This window comes from Diabrotica virgifera, chromosome 3, assembly GCF_917563875.1.
Source record: "Diabrotica virgifera virgifera chromosome 3, PGI_DIABVI_V3a".
Taxonomy (NCBI): Eukaryota; Metazoa; Arthropoda; class Insecta; order Coleoptera; family Chrysomelidae; genus Diabrotica; species Diabrotica virgifera.
Genome location: NC_065445.1, coordinates 187,165,014 through 187,179,805, shown reverse-complemented (window position 1 = coordinate 187,179,805; position 14,792 = coordinate 187,165,014). Strand labels below are relative to the sequence as shown.

The 14,792-nt window shown below is 31.5% G+C and overlaps 1 protein-coding gene across 1 annotated transcript in view; it reads right to left on the bottom strand.

The window, feature by feature from the left end:
• Positions 1-377: 377 nt before the first annotated feature.
• The window catches only part of LOC114334875 (ATP-binding cassette subfamily C member 4-like), a 202,312-nt gene continuing 187,897 nt past the window's right edge, over positions 378-14,792 (bottom strand). The window contains exon 19 of the mRNA XM_050647075.1: positions 378-678. Coding sequence (XP_050503032.1) covers positions 393-678 — 286 coding nt within the window. The 3' untranslated portion in view covers positions 378-392. The remainder of the gene's footprint in view (positions 679-14,792) is intronic.

The window sequence follows — 14,792 nt, the reverse complement described above, 5'->3', positions numbered from 1 at the left end:
AAATCATTTAGATTCTGAATTTCCAAATTAGTGGGGTGGTTTGGCGGTGTTTGCTGGGCTTGGGGTCATTTCAACCTTAAAAGGGTAGATTTATTTAGTTTTTCCAAAAAATAAAGTGCAATACCTATTTTTATGCTAAAACTAAGTAAAGATTCCGAATTTTATATCATTGGTTCGGTTCGGGGTGGTTTCAACCCTTTGGCGTTGATTTGTTATGTTTTTTTTTAATCTAGTGCGAAACATGTTTTATTACTAAAACTAAATCATTTAGATTCTGAATATCCAAATTAGTGGGGTGGTTTGGCGGTGTTTGCTGGGCTTGGGGTCATTTCAACCTTAAAGGGGGATTTTTAAGAATTATTTAAACAAAACTAAGATTTCTTTTTTAAATTTTATTCAAACTTAAACTCAATTTCAAGGTTCCTCAGGTCAAAATTTTCTTTCGCTATTCTCTTTAAATTTTTTTCATCGGTAGGCCCAGATTCTCTTACAATCCTGGAAAGATATCCATTCGTATTTTTTAGCAGCTCATGTGCATGTGCATATTCTACTTCTTTACCGTCTTCGATAACCAAAATCTTATCATTGTCCATAATCGAACTTATAGTATTTGCTATTGTAATAACCGTAGAATTCTTGAATTTTTCTTGAAGTATTTTCTTCATGATATTGCTCGAGCTATAACAACAGTTAACTTTTATAATTATTATTGTATCATTTTCTTAGAAATATCTAGTTTTTGCGATAAATTTACAGTGTTATTATCAGAGATATGTAAAGAAAATAGATCAGGCTAGTCATATGCCACTCAATGCATCGGGGTGTAACGCCGATATCAAGTACGGTGGTCTAGCTATCTTTGTCTGTCGTGCGAGTGTGAGCGTATCTACCAAGAGGTGGGAATAACGGAACGACAGTGACACACAGGCGGCGGCCATCATATGCTAGAGAGAGATAGCTAAGCGCCGGTAGAGAGAGATAGATAGACCACCGACCCGAACTGTTCCGCGTTACGCTATTTTTCGAACTGGCCTAATCTATTCTGTTATATCTATGGTTATTATACATAACAAAATTGTTAATCTAAAAAAGTTCGAGTGTTAGTGTATTAATATAAGTAGTGAAGCATCGGACATCGCCAGGCAGACGATCATGTCTGGCGAGGTGCGGTGATCCACCGTGTTCACTGCTAATAATAAGCTTTCTTGATTATTTAGCAATGCATATACCTACCTGAGTGTACAAGAAAAAAAGTTATAATGAGAAATTTAAAAATAATCGTAAAACATATCAAAAATCGTTAAAAGTATAAAACTTTGAAAAACCATAACTTGCTTAAAAATAGCCGTACAGCCTTATGCGGTATAATATACTCACGGACAAAAATATTGCATATGCATGTGGAATGAAATTTTTTGTGCTGCTATCCTTAGCCCCCCTGTATGATAAGAATAGGATTTGTTTTCCGAATGCGACGTTAAAGTATCATATAACCTAAAAAAACCTTGATTTGATTTATTTCGAAGTCTATAAAATGGGGAAAATCCCCAAAAACCCCTAAAACAAGTTTTTCGGGTTTTAAAGGTGACCGACAATCATCTCCAAAAAAGTTAAATGCTTTTTCGAAAAAAAAAGCTTTTATCGGTTATACAGGGTGTTTCATTGGGAAAGTAACATACGTTAACTACAGAAAAAGGACACTTAGGCGGTCTCAAAAATACCATACTTAATGGGTCTTACTCCATTAATAACAAAGATACTGAGTGTTTTACCTATTTTGCCATTTTCTTAATTGCTTCATAACTTTTTAACCACACTGTATATTTATTTTATATTTGGCACACAAATATCGTTTAAGGTGTACAATAAATTAATTTATTTACAATTGTAAAAAATCCAGGTCCGGATTAAAAAAAGTTGGAAAAATATTCCAACCCAAAAACAACACCCTGTACATTAAATTTTTTTAAAATGGATTTTTCAGTTGAAAAGAGGATGAAAAACTAAATTTAGTGGTATACTTTGAATTTTTGGCAAAATGATTTTTCTGGTCAAATTTTGAATTTAAATTCTGAAATTATGTGAATTTCGAGAGCTCTAAGTAGAAAAAAATTGAAATACAGCTTACAACTTGTCAACCGCACTGTATATTCATTTTATATTTAACACGCGAATATTCTTTTAGGTGTCCAATCAATTAATGTAATTACAAATAAAAAAAAAATTCAGGTCCGGATTAAAAAATATTGTATAAATGTTCCGACCCAAAAAACACCCTGTATATTAATTTTTTTTTTAAATGGATTTTGCTTTTGAAAAGAAGATGAAAAACTAAATTTAATGGTATAATTTTAATTTTCGGCAAAATAATTTTTATGGTAACATTTTGAATTTGAATTCTGAAATTATGTGAATTGCGAAACACAAAGTAAAAAAAAATTAAAATATGATTTAATTTTCATTAATACCATTATTTAATCTAAATTGGTAAAATATTAACATTTTGACACATTACAGTAATTTTTTATGGTGGTAATTTTGAATAAGTACTTTAGTTTTGAATAGTTATGCTGCACATTTTCTCTATTTTGTTATAATTTTTAGATACTTTGTTGATTAAAGTGATGTATTCTTTATTTACTCTTTATTATTTATTCATTATTTAAAGATGAATATTCGCCATAAACTATTTGTCACAGATAATAAAAAACACTGAAATATTTTAACATTTTACCAATTTAAATTAAATAATGGTATTAATTAAAATTAAGTCGCATTTTAATTTTTTCTACTAAGAGCTCTCGCAATTGACATAATTTCAGAATTCAAATTCAAAATTTTATTAGAAAAATCATTTTGCCGAAAATTCAAAGTATACCACTAAATTTAGTTTCTCATTCTCTTTTCAAATGCAAAATTCATTTTAAAAAAATTTAATATACAGGGTGTTTTTTTGGGTCGGAACATTTTTACAATATTTTTTAATCCAGACCTGGATTTTTTATAATTGTAAATAAAATAATTGATTGGACACCTAAAAGAATATTCGCGTGTTAAATATAAAATAAATATACAGTGCGGTTAACAAGTTGTAAGTTGTATTTAATTTTTTTTCTACTTAGTGCTCTCGCAATTCACATACATAATTTCAGAATTCAAATTCAAAATTTGACCAGAAAAATCATTTTGCCGAAAATTCAAAGTATACCACTAAATTTAGTTTTTCATCCTATTTTCAACTAAAAAATTCATTTAAAAAAAATTAATGTACAAGGTGTTGTTTTTGGGTCGGAAAATTTTTCTAATATTTTTTAATCCGGGCCTGGATTTTTTACATTTGTACATAAATTAATTTATTGTACACCTTAAAGGATATTTGCGTGCCAAATATAAAATAAATATACCAAAAAATAAAAGTTATGAACCAAATAAAAAAATGGCAAAATAGATAAAACACCCAGTACCTCTGTTATTAATGGAGTAAGACCCATTAAGTATGGTATTTTTGAGACTGCCTAAGTGTGCACTTTCTACAGTCAACGTATGTTACTTTCCCAATGAAACACCCTGTATATACCTACAATTAACCTACAGGTATTTCGCCCAATTTTTGAATGTCTAATGCTTGGTTGCACCAACAGATCTTAGGCTTAAGACGTGCCTTAAGCTCAGCTTACCAGACATACGCGTTGCACTATTGAGTCTTAGATCAATTTTCAGCTTGCCGCAATGGATTTCCACGTGGATTGCATCTTAAACTTAGCAGTGAAGACGTGTTAAGATAGCCGAGCCTCATCTATAAGCTGAGCTTGGCTAAGCTAGAGCTTAAGATTTGTTGGTGCAACTAGGCATTAATGACTCATTTACTTCAAATTATATATAAATGCTATAATCGGATTTAAATCTAATCTGGGCTATATGCTGGCCAGTATAATTTTTAAATTGAATCTCATCAAAGTATTCACTATGCTAACGGCATGAAGACGTGCATTAGCACCGATATATGTCATATCCAATATGGCTTTCAAATGGCAAATCATGATATTCTAAAATATTCTCAATGTACAAATTAGTTGGCATTCGCCTAATCACCTCCACGTGTTCGGTATGTCCTTTCAAAGCCATACCGCTTTGTAGCAATATGCCGCCGCCACCAAAACTAACGCTCTGTATGAGGTAACTGACATACTGTTCACCAACTCTTCTGTAGACGAAGTTTTGTAAATCTTGCTTCCATATGGTGAACGGTATGCCAGATGTAACCTCATACAGAGTGTTAATTTTGGTGGTGGCGCATAGTGCTATGGAGTGGTATTTCTTGGAAAGGAGAGGCCAAACTTGTGGAGGTGATTGAGAGAATGGCAGCTGATATGTAAATTAAAAACAATTTAGAAGATCATGTTTTACCATTTTCGAGCCATATTGGATAACAAAACTCTTGTTAATGCACCATGACGCAGGTCTTGATGCCGGTAGAATAGTGAATATTACCTTGATGAGATTTAATTTAAAAATTATATTGGCCACCATATTTCCCATATTAAATTTAAATCCAAATATACCATTTATATCAGCGGTTCTCAATCGTTTTGAGTCATGTACCACAAAATACTTTTTTTATTTTTGATACCACCTAACTGTAATACCTACCTGTGTAGCTAGGTAATCTAATTAACTGTAATAGTGGTGATTTTGGCTGTTTTGCGTTTTGTGTACCACCGCAAATAATAATATGTACCACCAGAGGTACATGTACCACATATTGAGAACCGCTAATTTATATGATACAATAAAACATCGCATTCGGAAAAGAAATCATATTTCTATGACACTGGGGACAGTACAAAAAAAATTATTTTACACGTTAATTTCAAAATATGCAATATTTTTGTCCGTGAGTGTATATTTAAATGCATTCATTTGTTTCTTCGGCGATGTTCGTAGCGATGTGCATGGCGAGGTGCGATGATGTTTGACTATATTTCTACACTTAGTCACATTATAAAGAGGGACAGGACAACCACTCTCCGAAAAAAAGGAAGTAAAATCTTTAGTCGCGCATGGCGACCGCGCAATGTTCTCAGTCGCTTTTGCCCTATTCTCGCATTGCTAGTCGCATAGAAACGTACGGGTTTTAACAGGGAAAACCCGCATCCACCACTGGTGAATTACCAATTGCGTACTGCCGGTATTACTTCTTGAGATCAAAGTGCCGACATGGAAGGGGTTTTACTGTCCCTCTTTATACTGTGACTTTGTGTAGAAATATAGTGAAGCATCGCACCTATATTTACACTATATACCTACTACCTATATTTCTATGGACTGTAGACTATAGGTCTATAGGTCACTTAGTGTAGAAATATAGTGAAGCGTCGCATTTATATTTACACTATATACTTACTACCTATATTTCTATGGAACATCAGTATTGGTGGGAAAGAAATAGAACTCGTATATAGATATAAATACCTCTGACATGAAATTACGATTGGCAGGGATAACCAGACTTATGAACTGCATCGGTCTTGGGTGGGCAGCATTTGGAAAACTGAGAGAAACTTTTAAAAGTGAGTGGCCCACATGCCTAAAGAGAAAGGTATTTGATCAGTGCGTCCTCCCAATCTTGACATAAGGATCAGAAACACTTACCTTAACTAAAGCCTCGGCTACCAAACTAAGAGTCACGCAGAGAAGAATGGAACGGTCAATGTTAGGAATAACTCTGCGAGACAAAATCAAAAACAAAGAAATCAGGAGAAGAACAAAGGTGACTGACGTCGACGTCATCGAAAGGATAGCCAGGTTGAAGTGGAGAAGGGCAGGACACACAGCCAGAATGACAGATGGGCGATGGACAAAAAGGTTATTAGAATGGAGGCCAAGAGAAGACAGGAGAAGCGTCGGTCGACCGCCTACAAGATGGACTGACGACTTAAGAAAGATGAATAAAAACTAGATGAGAGCGGCGCAGGGCCTCGATTTTTGACCCTTCGCTTCGTTAGGGAACGTATTCGCTTCGATTCTAAACAGATACGAAACGAATACGTTCGATAACGAAGCGAAGGGTCAAAAATCGAGGACCAGGATAGATGGGGTTGGAAATGAGAGAAGGAGGCCTATATTCAGCAGTGGACATTTGAGGCTGGATGATGATATTTCTATGGACTGTAGACTATAGGCTATAGACTATACAGTGCGTCCATAAGTAACGCATAAATTCGTTATTTCATAAACCGGCTACTTTAAGGAAAAATCCCGAGACAGGTAGATTTTTATTTTAAAATTACAATTTTTTGGAATACATGTCATACTAGTGACGTCATCCGTCTGGGCGTGATGACGTAATCGATGATTTTTTTAAATAAGAAGAGGGGTTATGTGATAGCTCATTTTAAAGGGTATTTAGTTCTCTATTTAATAATATAAACAATAACATAATTATTTATCCAGGGTGTTCAAAAAATCATTTTTTTTAATTAAAATAATTGCGATAAAAAGAAGAATGTATGTAATTTATTTAATTCAAAATGCGTTTTGCTATTGTCATAAAACAGAAAAAAAATTATTTGACAAATAAACATTGATTTTCGCTTAAACGAAATGTTCAAACTGGCAAGAGGCAGGTGGGTGGCAGCTTTAACATTGAATTTAAGTGAAAAACAATATTTATTTGTCAAATAAATATTTTTTTCCTGTTTTCTGACAACATTAAAACGTATTTTGAATTAGATAGATTACATACATTCTTCTTTTTGTCTCAATTATTTTAATTAAAAAAATGTTTTTTTGAACACCTTGTATAAATAATTATGTAAATGTTTATATTATGGAATAGAGAATTGAATAACCTTTCAAATGAGCTATAACATGACCCATATTCTCATTTAAAAAAATCATCGATTACGTCATCACGCCCAAATGGATGACGTCACTAGTATGATATATATGCTAAAAAATTGGAAATTAAAAATAAAAATCGACCTGTGTCGGGATTTTTCCTTAAAGTCGCCGGATTAAGAAATAATGAATCTATGCGTTACTTTATGAACGCACTGTAGACTATGTGCAGTGCACTGCTACTTAAATGCATCGATTTGTTTCTTCGGCGATATGCGTTGCGATGTGCCTGGTGGTAGGGAAGCCCAAGCGGGGATTTTTGCAGTTACTCGAGCGCGTCAGATTATTATATGGGGAGAAACATTGTACCCTGAAAATATACCTCTACCATATATTGGCTCTTAATGCAGGGGAGTTCGCTACTCCCCTGCACTCGAAACTCGAAATCGTCAGATTAAGGTAAGGTACGTTAAGTACATGCAAAAGAGTGTATAATTTAAAAAATCTGACGACTTGAGCGGAACGCAAAAATAATATAAGGAAATGGGCGAGTCACAAAGTTTCACAAAAGAAATGCGAATATTTCGCGAAATGAACGTCAGATCGAAAAACTAAAACGTTTTCAATATTTTTCAAAAATCTATCGGATGATATCAAACACGACCCCCCACATAGAGGGGTGGAGGTAAATTTAAAATTTTAAATACGAACCCCGCGATATTTCGCGATATGAATATCAGATCTAAAAACTGAAAAATACACTTATTCAATATTTTTGAGAAATCTATCCAATGGCACCAAACACGACACCCACGGAGGTGGGGTGGGGGGTTACTTTAAAATCTTAAATTGGAGCCCCCATTTTTTATTGCACATTTGGATTCCTTACGTAAAAATATGTATCTAACATTTATTCGAGTCATTGTTTCGAATTATGGATAGATGGCGCTATAATAGGAAAAAACGATTGTTGGAAATGGAAAATTAAATTAAAAATGGAAAGTCCACTAAAATGGAAAACTTTACTTAACTTTTTTTGGTTTTAGGACCTACTCTTCATAACCCAAAAGGTTCCCATAACGCTAGAGTGACTGCAAATTTAGCATACTTTGCTCTACTATTTCTACACTTAGGCAATATTTATAGTCTATGTCTAGGGGCAAAGGCGGGTTTCGTGGCCGATTGAGGTCCGTGAGATTTTACAACTGAATCCGAATCTTCAACGTGATAATCCGAATTGTTGGAAGGAATTTGTAATTAACTATTATTAACTATTACTAAATGCTTATAACTAATATCTAAACTAATACAGTGATGAGCGCGCTAATAACAGACAAAATAACGCAAAAGATGGAAAACATAATACATTGCGAAACAAAAAGAAGTGAAATTAGTGGAGGTGAAAATTATCGTTATAAACGTACTTATAAATTAACATTCAAAATAAAGATTATTGCGTTAATTAGTACAGACGTTTGAAAGTAGCTCAGTGTTATATTTCAATTTTAGTTTTGTATAAACTGCCTTTTGAACTTAAAGTGTGATATTAGTGTAAATTATAGTATAAAGTGAAAATAAGAATCAAAAATCACAAGCGGAAGAGGCTGTAAGTAAAAAATTTTGAAAATTAAATTATTTTAAAAACTGACAACATATAATATTTAACAACTGTCAAATAAAAATATTTGGCTAGAGATAGGAGTAAACATTTTGGAACTGTAGAGGTGGGCGTTACTCCTTACGGTATAATAATAAAATAATAGCTGATAAAACTAAAATGGAAGTCAATATTCCGCCAGAACCACCTGACAGGGGAAAAAATTCTAAGATGTCAACAAATGAAAATGATAAGGTCATAAAAAATCTGTACACAAATAATGATAACGGACCTTTTTACGTATATATCGAAAATAAAAACGGTAATTTTGGAAAATTGCACCGAATCGGGACAGCCAGAATAATATTAAAGACAGTGCCGGAGGTACAAAATAATATTACATTAATAACAGTAATTGGTAGGAATAAAGTAAAAGTCGAACTTAATTCTTTTGAAAGTGCAAATAAATTAATAATTTCCGAAAAGTTAGCAGCAAAGGAGTATAATGTTTACTTACCAACATTCCTTATACAAAAAAGGGGAGTAATTAAGTTAGTTGATAAAGACCTGGATGAGAAAGAATTAATTAATATAATTCAACCTAGATATGGATATAAATTTGAGGTAGTTAATGTAAAAAGAATTAACAGAAGAGTTAAGAATTCAGATGGAAATATAGAGTATATCCCTACATCTACCATAATAGTATCTTTTAAGGGTCAAACGATACCTCAGCAGGTAATTATAGAAAAAATGATATATGAAGTCGAAGCATATATCCCCAGATTAGTTCAGTGTTTGAAATGTTTGAGATTTGGACACGTAAGTTCCCAGTGTAGAGGAAAAGATAGATGCAAATATTGTAGTGAAGAACATGAAAGTAATAATTGTACCGACAAAAAAGATATAAAATGTGCACTTTGTAGCGGTAATCATATGGCAACAGATATGACGGCACGTTGTCCAGAAAGGGAAAAGCAAAAAGATATTAAAAATATAATGAACTCAGAAAAACTATCTTATTATGAAGCCAACGTCAAATACAAAAAAAACTTTTCTACAGTGGTTAAAAGCAATCCAGCAACTACCTCGAGTTATTATACAATAGCAAAACGGAAGAGGACTGGAAGTATTAGTTCAAATACGAAAGATACGGCAACAATGGAGCAACATAAACAAATATTACGTAATCCCAATGTACAGTCACAACCGGTTTTTTCAAACTACCATAATATACCTGATTATCACAATAATAGTGATAATTTACAAATGGACAGTAAACATTTTTGTGAAAATATATTAGATTTTATAAAAACTAAATTATATCATTTAAGTTATACTATGGACATAGAAACATTAGCAGCTTTAAAAAATAATATAGAGAAAGTAATAAATAACACTAATGGCTAATATTAATATGTTGCAATGGAACGGTAGGTCTGTTTTAGCAAACAAAGGTACTTTAGAAAGGTATCTTTTTGATAAAAATATTTCTATTTGTTTTTTATCGGAAACTTGGTTTAAAAGAAATATGAATATTCATTTTTCAGGATATAATATATATAGAGAAGACAGACATGATGGATATGGAGGAGTGGCCTTGCTGCTTAAAAGCGGTTTGGCTGTTTCTCCAACTCCATTATATCATAAAATAAATAATGTAATGACTATTAGCATAGCTGTCCGATTACCTTCAGGAAAAACAATAAATTTATACTCAATATATGTTAAACCTGGATTAAGTATTTCACAGAATGATTGGAAAAATTTTTTTGGTAGTTTGAAAAAACCATTTTTGGTAGGTGGTGATTTTAATTGTCATAACGTTGCTTGGGGTTGTAGTACTACGGATCGTTTGGGGAAAAATTTATTAGAGGCCATTGATGAATGCAATTTAATATATTTAAATAATGGTAAAGAAACTATTTTGTCTAGACCGGGAAGTATTAATAAGTCGGCAATAGATATTACTATTTCTACAGCCGATGTTGCTCATTTATTTGACTGGGACGTGGATGATACGACATTAGGTTCAAATCATTATGTAATTTTAATGAAGATAAATTTGAATTATAACGTTAATAATATTAATTATACTAGAAAAAAATGGAATATAGAGAATGCAGATTGGACGCTTTTTTCTTCTCTTATGGAACAATATGCTGAAATTAATAAAAATAATAATGACTACCATACCTTTATTGAAGAATTTAAAAAATGTATTAAAATTACTGTTCCAGAGAAGAAAAAATCGTTTCACGCAAAATTTAATAAGAATTGGTGGAATCCAGAGTGTAGTAGAGCAATAAAGCAACAACAATTAGCACTTAAACAGTATAAAAAACAAGGAACAATTGAAAATTACATTAACTACAACAAATGCACAGCTATTACTAAAAAAATAATAAAACAAAGTAAAAGAAAAGCGTGGAGAGAATTTTGTGTCTCTTTAAATAGAAACACAAACAATAAAACCATTTGGAGTCAAATATGAATGTTAAATAATGCCTATAAACCACCCATAAGTTCAGTTATGGAAGGAGATTGGATAATAAATTTTTTTAATAAAATTTGTCAACCGGGTCCTGCTCAAAATATCATATACTCGACTAATGTAGAAGAACATTATTTAGTAAAATCATTTACTATGAATGAATTAGAAGCGAGTATAAAAATAAACAAAAACACAGCTCCAGGACTTGATGATGTTCAATATATCATGATAAGTAAATTGGGACAAGGGGCTAAGAATATGCTACTGGCAATTTACAATAAAATATGGAATACCGAATGTTATCCATCAAGTTGGAGAGAGTTTATAGTTTTACCCTTTCTAAAACCATACAAAAATCCAGAATTACAAGAATCATATCGAGGAATCTCGTTAGGATCTTGTATTAGTAAAACATTTGAAAGAATGGTAAAGTGGAGATTGGAGAAATGGTTAGAATCTAATGAAAAGATACCGGCTTCACAATTCGGATTTAGAAGAGGATATTCTACCACAGAAAACATAGGTCATCTAGTAACAGATATTAATCTTAGTTTTACTGAAAATAAGTGTGTTACAGCTTTATTTATGGACATAGAAGGAGCATACGATAATGTCAATCTTAGTATTCTATATAACAAAATGTCACTAATTGGTCTTCCGGAAAGTTTTAATAAAAAAATAATTAAGATGTATTCCAACAGAAAAATATTCCTAAACATCAACAATAACCTGTTAGGACCTCAAATTGCTAGAGATGGATTACCACAAGGAGGCATATTAAGTCCAGTATTGTACCTTATATATACACATGATTTAGAAAAAACAGCAAAATTTTCAAAAATTATACAATTTGCAGACGATGTGGTAATTTATCAAGATCAAACTGAAATTAATCAAGGAATCAAAAATATCAATGATAACTACATAACAATTAGTAACTGGGCATTTAAAAATGGACTTACATTATCTAAAGATAAAACTCAAGCCTGTCTATTTACTAGACAAAGGAAAAATGTCCCAGTAGAAATAAAATTAAATAATATAAATTTTCCGGTACAAAAATCTGTAAAACACCTCGGTGTCATTTTGGATCAAAAACTTCTATGGAAAGAACAAATAGAAAATATAATTAGGAAAACAGAAAAAGGAGTAAATATCTTACGAGCAGTTTCACATTCCACATGGGGAGCAGATCCCAATCTCTCTCTTTTGGTCTATAGAGCTTATATAAGAGCAATAATAGATTATGGATCAGTATTTTATGCGGACGCAGCCAACTGTTATCTACAAAAAATTGAAGTCGTTGTGAACAAATGTTTAAGACTGTGTTTAGGCGCTCTAAAGTCTACTCCAATAAATAATTTATTTATAGAGTGTTCTGAAATGCCTATGACAATAAGAAGATGCAAACTAGGCAGTCAATTTTTAATTAAATTACTTCATAAAGAATCCAATATAATTGAAAAAATTCATCGATTGTCAATACAAGATTTAATGAATAAATACTGGCCAAAAAGAAATCACCTTGTATTGCAGAATGCTATAGACAATTGGCTAAGTACAAGGAAAATATTCACACTACATCAATAAACCTAAGCTATACCTATAAATTCGAAGAAACGATGAAAATAGATATAAATTTCCTTCGAGATTATTCGAAATATCCAAATCAAATAAGAAATCTAATGTTTGAAACAGATGTAAAAGAATTAGTACCAAATTCATATCAAATTTATACAGACGCATCAAAAAACAAGGAGGGAACAGCCTGTGCAATATATGATCCACAAGTTAAGTATAAAAAAATGGTAAAATTAAATATAAACACAAACATATATTCGGCGGAGTTAATAGGTATACTAGAAGCCTTGAAGTATTGTCAACATATTGTCACAAATTCAGAAATTGTTATAATAAGTGACAGTAAAAGCGCTTTGTCAAAAATAAAGCACCTGAAGATAACTTCCAAAGTAAATTATATTATTTTGGAAATAATCAAAAATATTAACAAATTAAATACAGATTTAAAAAAAATACGGTTAATGTGGGTCAAAGGACACAGCGGAATTATGGGTAATGAACTGGTGGATTCCTTAGCTAAGCAGGCTCTAAAAGAAGGGATATATATTGACTACAAATGTACACCTGAAGAAATTAAAAATATTAGCACTAATATATATAAAACAATCTGGAGCAAAGAATTTGAGGAAATTAAAAAAGGTATGTACTATAAAGAAATCCAATGTACAATACCATCAAGACCATGGTTTGCAATAACAACTCTTCCAAAATACGCAGTGAGACAAATATGCCGGTTAAGATTTAACCATGCATTGATTCCAACATATCTACATAAAATTCATTTAAGAGACAATCCATATTGTCAATGTGGAGAAATAGGTGATGTTGAACATATGATTTTAAATTGCCCTCTAATACAAATAAAAATACATATGCTTATAAGTAAATTATACAGTTGTAAAAATATAACACACCCAATAAATTTAACATATATATTATCACAAATTAATAATACAGAATTAATGCAATTATTTATAGAACATATTAAAAATATAAAAATCAAATTATAAACTAACTAACGTAAAGACCGAAATTAAAATCTATTACAATATATAAGTAAAACTGTGTTTTTGCCTGATGTGGTATTCCCACTGATCAGTGGTCATTCCTTATAAAGTATGTAGAATAAGTAGGATAGAAAATGTTGAGTAGATAAGTATAGGAAAATATTATTGTAAAATAAATGAGCAAAATTGGTGAATCGGCGAATGAGCTTTGAAGGGCCCGTAGTCATACAACTCCAAAGAAACAAGAATGTGTGTGTACTTTGTACGCACGTAAGAAGTTATACTTCTACTACATATTATGTGATTTTTAAGACTATACCAAAAATTTAAAAAAATAAAAGAATAAAACGCACACAAACACATTGAAAAATTCCACAAAGAAAAAATTATTTCTGGACGATCATAATTGTTGGCAAAAATTTTAAATACGCATTTGCTGAAAAAAAAATTATATAACAAATATACTTACAATCATAATATGCATAAAAAAATAAAAAAATAAAACTTGCATCGGGAATTGAACCCTTGAATTTCGTGCCGCTTTGACTCGTAATCGAAGCGTAGACTCACTCGTCCAATCGCACATTATTTATCATGTGGAAAAATACGGTAACTGAACGTTTTACTGTTTGACAATTGTTTTGAAAATTATGTAGTTTAAATTTTGTGGAAGAAAATATAAAAATATAACAAAACAGTAAGAAAACAATATATTAGATGAAGATTGGTAGAACTTTTGTTGGTAATCAAATTAAGTATGTAAATCAAAGCATTACATACCTACTAGATAAATAAATCTACGCCAAAAAATCATAATTTAAAAATAAAAATCGAACCTAATTTGGGATTTCTCTCTAAAATCCGCATTCTTGAGAAAATAAATGTATGTATTTCAACCTAATCCAAATGTATAATTACAATATGATTATAATAAAAACTAGGTACTTACCAAATTAGAATGAGTTTTCCTTGTCCAAAATAGTCCAAAAGTCCAAAAATATAGGTATATGAAAACTATTTAAAAAGGCAGTATAACTATTAACTAACTTTTGTTTGTTGTTTCTTTTCACACAAATTTTAAAACGCAACAACCATAAATAATCTAACTACAGCTGTGCCACAGCCACCATATTGAATAATTTTTGACATGTCATTTGAACATCCAATCAGAACAAAGTTATAATGCGCATGCGCCCGGTCGATAGGTTTCCCCATACAAAAATTTACCCTCTATCGCCGGTAAAGAAGTATAACTTCAAAAAAAAAAAAAATT